General features: G+C 50.9%; 1 protein-coding gene across 1 annotated transcript; it reads right to left on the bottom strand.

Annotated features, from left to right (window-relative positions):
- Positions 1–2,206: 2,206 nt before the first annotated feature.
- On the bottom strand, positions 2,207–7,814 carry LOC8028708 (mitochondrial ornithine transporter 1). Its single transcript, XM_002401183.5, has 5 exons — positions 7,557–7,814; positions 6,356–6,471; positions 4,936–5,371; positions 3,900–4,049; positions 2,207–2,567 (listed from the first exon to the last, which is right to left on the bottom strand). The coding sequence occupies exons 1-5, from the start codon at positions 7,678–7,680 to the stop codon at positions 2,440–2,442; spliced, it is 954 nt and encodes a 317-aa protein (XP_002401227.3). The 5' UTR covers positions 7,681–7,814; the 3' UTR covers positions 2,207–2,439.
- Positions 7,815–9,427: the final 1,613 nt, after the last annotated feature.

Genomic DNA, 9,427 nt, shown 5'->3' with positions numbered 1-9,427 from the left:
GAGCTCGGCGTTCTGACATCATCACAACCCCTGTGCAGGAAGCAGACAAGCATGCACTCCGCATATTTCGACAGGTGGCATTTATTTCGAAAATTACACCTGATGGAATTTGATTATGAGATCAACCTTCAGAAGATATACATAGCTTGCAAGTATCGCCATTGCTGGGTACTGACAGTTATTTCTACTTACTGGTTTCTCCGAACTATACAGGTACTGAGGTGTTAAACTAACACAGCGAACCGAACGCATGTGGGACATAAAGTACTGGTATGGCCACGAATGACGTCAAATGCAAGCTATGCATAGGGTGTCCCAATTCACCAGGCTTAATCTAAAATGGGTCTTAAAAATCGACGCCTGCACATAGCAATCTAACCTTTTTGTCAAAGATGTATTTCACAGGTTTGTATTTTCTTGTAAAATTAGAAAGTGTAACTCCCTTTCTGTAAAAAATAGGGCCAAGGAACTGCCCAGGGTCAACGGCAGGCGGCGACTTCAACAACCAAGTCGATTGACAGGGCACGTTTGGCGCTACCTCCTTGCCTCTGCTCGGAACCACCGTGGATTATTAAAATGAACATAATCTTTTTTTAAAGTACATTTGGCTTAAAAGTTAATGTGGACAATAAAAGCAAAAGTAAACAAAAAGTGTGTTTGCATAGCGACGACACTTTTTCTGCTAACAGATTTCGTCTGCATGTCGTCTGCTTTCTTTCGCTGGTCGGCTTCACCTTTGGACGCTGCTTTCAACGTCATCTATCAATATGTACACCAATTGCACCCCGCAACTTAACTCTGTCGTCTGTGTTGCCGTCCGCCATTCACCAGGGCAAGCTTTTTGGCCCTATATTTTACAGAAAGGGAGGTACGCTTTGTAATTTTACAAGAACAAACCGACCCGTGAAATAAATCTTTTGACGAAAAGTTCAGATTACTTCGTGCAGGTGCCGACTTTTACGGTCCAGTTTAGATCGAGCCTGGTGACTTGGGACTCCCTATATATCAATAATGTGCTCAAAGTCAGCAAGCAAGCAGTGTGAGAACTCTAGAAGTAAAGGATGCCCGATCAGATAATTACGATTCCCATCGGTGTCCGACACATTCCATTCCCTGCAAATTTCATCCCCAAATCAGCACGCACCCGTTTATCTATAAACCAGTAGTTATATCTCCACGTCACACGCGTATAGATCCCCTCTCGTCAATGAGATCTGGTGGACACGCCTGCATTCGTCAAATGTCACATCCAGAAGAATTCTCACCATATTTACCAGATTTCCACAATGCCCCTCCAGCAGTTGTCTTTCCGCCCCTGAAAATTCTCCGACATGGAAAAAGACTGTAATGTGCGCAAAAAAAAGCATATGCGGCACCTTGCGCTCTGCCTCATCTTACCACAGACTAGAGCAAAGGTTGCCAGCATAAGCTCACTACTTGTGCCTTTTGCTCACTGCAGAACTAAAGCCAGGGTCACACAGCTTATATATTATACAAAAGACAGTCTGAAAACAGATTTGAACGCGAATCACCACGAAATCCGTGCTTCGAATCCCACATGGCAACAAGTTCCAGGACTTGTTTTCAGACTGCATTCCGTATGATGTATGAGAAGTGTGAGCCCGGCTTAAGGAATCCCGAGTTCAATAACCACCAGTCTATTTCAATCTGGACAAGCATTGTATCGGCTTGTGGTCATGTGTCACTCAAGTGCGACACTTATTTTCCAAACACCCGAGGCTAGCAGCGGCACGGCACTGGATAAATTTTTTTATCTACAGTGGAGACGCCGGACGGCCAATAGGGCTAACAAACTTCTTGCCATCTAAACATACACACAACACAATTATTTTAATGCGAAAGCATTCACTGTCTCATGGAGCGAGCAGACGTCAACAGTTTGAAGCGCGAAAACGGCACATAGTTTCCCCGATCCTTCGGTTCCATTGGGAGGCACGCGTCGACGGGGCTCCCATTGGCTGCTGCGCTCGTCAGTTTCCACAACCGCTCCGTTGGAGTGTCCAAGGTCACCGTGTGCGGGGCAGCACACACGCTGACCGGCGACGAAAAGAATGCAGCAGACGAAAAAGGGAGCGGACGATCGGCTTGCATGCTTTCGCTTCACAGCTCATAAGGAATGCTTAGGTGTACCTCCATCTTTTTTTATCACTACTCGCGCCTCTGCCCCACATTAACGCACAGATCGTTATTGAAACAATTGTTTTATTTTACAGCCTAAAACATAAACAAGACAGTGCAATATACGAAGAGTCACATTTCAAGTGCGCCCCTCGGACTTGCGTATCATTTATCGTTCCTAAAGCATAGTTGGTTCGTGAGCAACAATTCCTTAAAATAGCAACCGGGTCAGTTCGGCATTCCCGACAAAGGACCGGGCGGCGACTGGCTGTGGCATCCGCTCGGGACGGCGCAGGTCCGTCAGTCCTCGATGTCCAGTGCCCTGTTGAGGACCCTGCGGGTGTACTCGTAAGCGAGGAACAGGGCCCCCGTCGAAGGGAACGTCCGCAGCAGCGTCGGGCCCAGGCCGTTGTACAGCGCGCGCACCCCTGCGGGGAGGGCCGTGAGCAGAAAACAAATAATCAGCTCCGTGCAAATCTACGGTGCAATGCAGAGTGAAAGTTTGTCTGCTTCTTTTGCAAGAGTTGTGGCGACGTCAGAACGGCAAGCTCTGATTGGCTCTGGTTGAAAGATAGTGGGTAGACCTCAAGACAGCTTCCCTTTGGGGTCTACCCACTATCCAACAATCGGAGCCAATCAGAGCTCGGCGTTATGAGGCCACCACAACCGCTGCAAAAGAAGCAGACGAACTTGCGCTCCGCATTAAAAGTGACAGCTGCGACACCTTGTTGGAGCCTAATAACACAGCCACGCTTCTAATTATATGTCGTACAAGACAGTCTGCAGAAACTGTTTGAGGCACGTTTCTTCCTTTAATGATGATGCTGTCACGTTGGTCGTACGAAAACCATCTGCAGACATGTTCGAAGCACACATGTGGGTAGCAAACATGCCCGAGGCATGTCTACAGATTACATTGTCATCGTGGCTGCAGCCAACACCACGTCTTTTGTACGATGTATGAGCAACGTGGCTTTGGTTTAATGTATCCTTGTGTATCTTGCATTAAACCAATGATGACCTCGCGATAACGTAACGATTAATCTGTGTGCATCTTGCAACACCAGTGCATGTGCGCACCAACCCTTTGTCGGACGGAGAGTGATATGCTTGCTTATTTAATAGCACACGCAGAAGCCCTCTAACGGACATGGGGCAAGAATTGGGGTGGCACGATGCGACGTCAAAGTAAATGCGGTCATCCAGCGGGTGCTGCGTACGACTCGCATGCCGTCCTCAATGGGTGCGACTTATTAGGAGGCACGTTGCAGCAGTTGGCGTGGCTCAGTAGTAGCACACCCGCTTCCCAGTCGGCAGACCCAAGGTCAAATCCCATGAAAACCACAACTGGATTAGGGAAGTCGCTTTTTCGAGAATTTGGCTATATCAATGACAAATGTTTTACATCAATTTGAGTACGAAGAAGAGCCCGTAACAGCTATCGCTGTAAGAAAAATTGCAAACAACCACAGAAAGTATGCTGCAATCAACAACAGCAGCTGTTACATTGTCAAGAAAAGTGGTTTAAGTGATTCGGTTTAGCCTATGTGCTTTAGGATACTTCCTTTAAGAGCTTTGCTTCAACTTGACTAGTTGTAGGAGATGTGCTTTAAGCAATGTGTGCCTTCCCAGAATGGGGCCACTGCAACTGCAAGAATGGGCGGGCCCCCGCTGCGCACGCATCCAGCTTCCCCAGCCAAGGCCACTGCACCAGGCTTTGCCAGCGGGACGGCAACCCACAGAGGATGGAAGGGACGTACCCTCTGTGCGCACGATGTGCCTGGCCACGGACAGGGCAGGCTCATTGGAGCCCGTGATCTGGATGCGCGACTTGACCACGTCTGCGGGGAAGATAGAGATCCACAGGCAGACGCCGCCGATGCCTCCGCTCACAATAGTGCGGCCAACCCCTGCAAAAACGGGTGGGCATGAAAGCACGTTTGCCAGGAGCACGGTGCAAGATACACTCTTTAGGTGAGGACACAGTGGGGCTGAACGCGCGACGCGAGGAATCGGATAGTGTTCGTTCGACGGGCATTTGAAAGGCTGCATCATTCCGATGCCACCGTGCCCACGGCTGACAGTGCCGCCGGCGGCCAAACGGCAAAACAGTGAGAGCGAAAAAAATTATCTTGTTGCCATGACACCCCGGTACACCGTGGTCTTTCTGCACGAGTGACAACCTCGCTGGAGATCTGCGCATGTGGAGCATGAGGCGGCACGAGCTGTCTTTGCCGTGCCCACGGGTCGACGAGTCATCTGCCGATGCCGCTTGAAACCATAGTGAGAGAGAGAAAGAGAGAGTGAAATGCGAACTTTATCTGCTTTGTGCGAGGAGCGCACTGTCCTCACCTGAAGAGTATTATCTTACACCGTGGCCAGGAGCCGCACGCCCACGCCCAGCCCCCCACCGCACCATGCGAGCAGGTTTGTTGGAGGGACTACAGTGCTTAGAAAACGTCTCCGCATGGTACGTTTACCGAGTCTTAGCAAAGATGGATACGGTAGAAGCCCGTTCTCCCATAGGCCGCTGTCTGCCTCGACAGTTCACAAAAGCTTCAACAGCCAGGAGTTGGGATGCAGCAACAACAGTAGCACCAGTGTTCGCTTATTTTTTTGCCAGAACGTCTACGACTCTGCTCGGAATGCGACATTAGACGGCACGACATGCCAGCTCCCGCAACATCGTTCGCTGCCACTTCCAGACCACTTTTGAGGCACGGGTGGTATAAGACGCTCGACACACCAGTCAAAGACTCATTGGAGGTACCGAAGCGAAAAAGAACGGCCACCCACCGATGTCGTCCTTCGTCTTGCCCGGGGGTGTGAGAAAGTGCCGTGCCCCCTCGTAGCCCCCGAAGAAGAAGAAGTATCCGGGCATCTCCCGGGCCACAGTGGGCGTAAAGCCCTTGAAGAAGCCCTTGGGCCCCGAGCGGCGGTAGATGTCCCGGCAGAGCTGCCAGCTGCTGACCGCCCCCTGGCCGGACTCCCTGAGGGCCTGCAGCCGGCACTTGACCAGCTCCGTCGGACACAGGGCCAGGGAGGAGAAGAAGGCCGCCAGGAATCCGGCGCATGCGTTGTGCAAGGGGCTCAACTCCTGCACCCGGCCCACGTGGGCCACCCGTTGCACCAGCTTCTGGCACAAGCCGTAGGCGCAGAAAAGCACAGAGTTCTCCGCTACGTTGGCCACCAGGGCCGGCAGTGTGCCCGCATACAAGCCTCGCACCCCGTCCTGCAAACGGGAGAACTTCTTGTTCATATCTATAAGTGCGACCCTGCTTTTAAAGGTTCAGCACCAACTCTCCGCACAATCAGCATTGAACATCTTCCAGGCTGTGTCCACACTTCGCAGGCGCTTTCCGTGATCGTCCTAAAGGCCGACATACAGTCTTGGTCTTTTGCAGGGAAGATAACCCTGCTACATACCACCCTTTTCTCATAAACTGCGAGGTGCGGCGTTGGGGCAACTTGAAAGGTGGAGAAGATATGAGAAAGGAGGAAGCAAGGACAAGTGGAAAGCACGAAGTGTATGTCAGCCTTTAGGCTGGTTTTCACACCTGCGCTTGCTTACGACCGTGTTCTTGCAATTCTCTTCCGACGATAGAGCATGCTGGCGCCATCTATGAGGTGGCCCTGGAACTGTTTCACCAGAGCAAGGGTCTTGCAGTGATAAAACGTATGTGCTGTTTATAACATTTTCAAAAGTTTTTCGGACCAAGAAAAAAAAAATGATGCACGAAAAAAGTAGGAATATTACGGGAATCACACATGTTCTACGGTTACCCAAAAGATTACGTGAATCTGTTCTATCGTCCCACGAGGTTTCAACGCACTCGGACGTAAGCAGCTGGAAGTGTGTGAACCGGCCTTTATGAAACACCGTGAGTAGACAACAATGCAGGATTACGAAACGGCACGTCCAACCCTGCCTCTTGGACAAATTTAAGTCCTCGACACCACCCCCCGCCAATCGGAGGCAAGGGCAAATTGCACATTTTACGTGAACATACATTTTTCATGCTGCCAGTGCATCACAGTGAAAGCTACCTCAAGTCTATCTAAGAGGCACCAAGTCCATTTCCGGTACGATGCTTTTCGGCACACGACCGGAAACCTCAGAGTTGGAGTAGCTAGACGGGAACTCTACCAGTAAAAGAGTCCTCGTCTCATGCCCCAACAAACAACGAAACTGGCCAGCTGGAGGAACATCACGCACCTGTGCGAAGGTCTTGCTGAAGCAGCCCACGCTGCCCGGGTAAAGCTCCGGAAAGCTCTGCATCTTCACCTTGACCGTGTCGAGTGGCTGACCAACGGCCACCGTGGCCGCTCCGCCTGCACAGGGAGAGAGGCATGGGCCATCGGGTCATGCAAGTATGTTGCCTGGAAAGCGTCTCCGACTGGAAAGTGGTTCCTCGATTTCTGCCCAATGGCATCGCAGAGGTGTCACACTGTCGCCGGCCGCAATTCTGGCGGTGTTGCAGCAGCGGTGGTGTATGAGGTGGACGCCTTTTCTGCGGTAGGTTGCTTTCCAACTTGACACTCCACGGAAGCTTTGGCAGCCAGGAGGTGGGATGCCGCGACGACAAAAAAACTCATTCTTTCGTGCTTTTTTTTTTCTTTTTTTTCAGAATTTCTATGCACAGCCATTAGTATTGCGACATCCAACACTCCAGCTTTTGTGACGTCATTTGTTACCACTTCGGGACTACTTTTGATGTATGGGCAGAATAGGACGCTAAACACACCAGTTGAAGACACATTCAGGGCACCGTGACACAAGGCCTGGTTCCAGACAAGGACTGTCTATGGAGCAGACTTACCTTTCTGGAGGTTCGGCTTTAAGGCACACGCTCCGAGCAAATGGCTTTTGCAAGCCAGCCAGGTAAATGAATGGCTATCCGAGCCATAGCGTGAGTGCTATGCATATGCTGTAAATGGGCCCTTTTTCACCTAAAGATGACATCAAGCGGCGAAACCTCGAAGTGTGATTGGTGTTCGAAAAGTGAGTTGCACTACCTCTGCTGCCTCCTGTGCCACTTATCAAAATCGTGCCGGTGGCAGGAGGGGTAGAGCAACTCTCCTTTCGGACGCAAACCGTAGTTCGAGCTTTCGCCGCTGCGTGAGGGATTGCGCATGCGCGGAACTCTTTTTTGAAAGATGTTTATTCTCAGCGCCTCTCCTCTTCTGCTTGAGCCTCAAAGTTGTAGGTTAAAGTGGCGGCTACGCTTTTCGCCTACAATCAAAAGATGCTTGCGGGATACTGATATGCCAGGAGCGGCACGTCTGAAAAGCCGGGGCTGATCATGCGGCAACGTTTCCGGTTGGGCGAGCCGGTAGATGATACCGACTCGCTTGAATCCGGCGCGCGAAAGATGCAGCACTACGAGCGCCCAGGTGCGTGGCAGCCCTGCACATACCGGCGGTGCCAGCGGCGAGGTCGACGGCGGCGGCCAGGTAATGCTTGTACACAGATCCCCCTTTCTCTGGGTGGTCCCGCAACTCCTGCAGGTCGTGCAGTTCGGTCGGCAGAGGGTTCGACATACTTCTACGCTTAGCGGTCACTCCGGTCACACTCCGCGACTTCTCGGACACATGCCTCCACGCGAACACATGGACCCCGTCACCTGCACGTCGATCTGCACTGGCCCGCCGGCAACTTGCAAGCCGGAAGTAGGAAGGCTAGCTGAGCCTGGCTGAGCCGGAAATGGTTTATTTGGATTTGGATTGGCTTGAGATTGGCATAGAATAGGGAGATGTAAAAATAGTAAAAGTGCATGGTGTACTTTGCGATGGGCAGTCACTTGCGCCATCTAGCCACACTTTTGTGGATATTTTAATTTTGCTCTCCTTACCCGATTAGTGTACGTAAATATCGCCTTCTCGTGCCCTTATCTACCGATGGTTTCTGTAAAGTCTGCCTTTTAATGGGCTCTAAAATTGAAGGAAAGTTCTAAATTGGATGAATCTAGCATTTCTTGAAGAGAATAATAAGGATCATTCGGCGCATGCCTGTTTTTACGATGGCACTATCTTCATTACAAGAACACATGAGCGACAAAAACGGGCGCCGCGCGGCAGTTTCCATGGCAATTAGCGCGCACGCTCTGACGTAGCGGCTTGGCATGGGTCCATGTCACAGCCTCCTGGGCTGTTGCTATGGGAATCAGCGCGGGGCACCCGTTTTTGCCGCTCATATGTTCCCAGTTTTAGCCCCGTGCCTTTAGTCAATTCATATGCGCCTTTTAGCTTACAGCTTTCCTCGGCAGTCACTTATTTTACCTTAAAATTGGTTCAACATATTAACATACACCTATGAACTAGTAATCTAATTTGCAAGTCCCAATAACCTTTTTTTCTCCGAGTTATTGAAGTTTCAAGTTTGCGCCTGAGAGGGTCTACTGGTAACGCTAATTACGTGACGCCAGATGTAAGTGCAGTGGTGCGGTGATCGAAGTGCTGCGCCATTTGCGCCATAAATGAAGGTTGGCTACATCTTGCGCCAAGGTGCGAACAAAAATATTAGTCGATTTTAATATTTAGAGATGTAGAAGGAAATGAAAATCTTACAAGTAATCATACAGCCACGAACACGCACACTAAAAGCGCAAGTCACGGAGCATTCGCTGCGCTTTACAGAAAGATAGCGAATATTCATGATGTCGCGCTTTCCAGGCAATGTCGGTGAACTTGGCAAACGGCGAAGACCACGGTCCCGGTGAGCCAGTCAGCGCCTCGGAGGGAGGCGCGTGACATTACTCTGTCTCTCTATACTTCGAGCGCGGCCGATATTATGAGCCGAAGGGCCAATCAAACAGCGAAAGAGGCACAACGACCATGGCGAGCTTTCGGCAGTTGATAGGACCAGCCGGTATTCGCCGTTTCTCTGTGCGTGCTCCTGAAAGCACGCCATGACGCTGCGTTTTTTGCGCTGTATGATTGGCCCTTTGGCTCATAACATAGGCCGCGCTCGGACCTAAGGTGTGCTGTCGAAGCCACAGGCGCAAGAGAAAGGAAAGCAACTTTTGTACGAATTTTGAGCGGGGGCCTAATCTGTTTGGGGAAGGGGGGGGGGGGGGGGGGGGGGGGAAGCGGGGGAGGGGGGGAGGGAGAATAACGACGGGAGTTCGTCCTTCCCCTCTCCGACTGATTGGGTTACGTTATTGTCTCTATGCCTTTGGTAAATACTGTCACGTGTTTCGTCTCCGTCGCTGTGATTGGCTCGAAGCGGTCCTATAACGTATGGCGAAACCAGGCATACAGGTTCAGAGTCAGCAAAGTAGTGGGATAG

This window comes from Ixodes scapularis, unplaced genomic scaffold, assembly GCF_016920785.2.
Source record: "Ixodes scapularis isolate PalLabHiFi unplaced genomic scaffold, ASM1692078v2 PGA_scaffold13__105_contigs__length_92229423, whole genome shotgun sequence".
Lineage (NCBI taxonomy): Eukaryota > Metazoa > Arthropoda > Arachnida > Ixodida > Ixodidae > Ixodes > Ixodes scapularis.
Note: the sequence above shows the minus strand (reverse complement) of the source record. Positions and strands in the feature narration are given on the sequence as shown.

Coding starts and splice junctions, on each gene's coding strand:
- LOC8028708 (XM_002401183.5), bottom strand. CDS start 7,680: ATGTCGAACCCTCTGCCGACCGAACTGCACGACCTGCAGGAGTTGCGG. Junction 4,050..4,935: donor CAAGACGAAGGACGACATCG/GTGGGTGGCCGT, acceptor CCGTTTTTGCAG/GGGTTGGCCGCACTATTGTG. Junction 2,568..3,899: donor GCACATCGTGCGCACAGAGG/GTACGTCCCTTC, acceptor CCCTCCCCGCAG/GGGTGCGCGCGCTGTACAAC.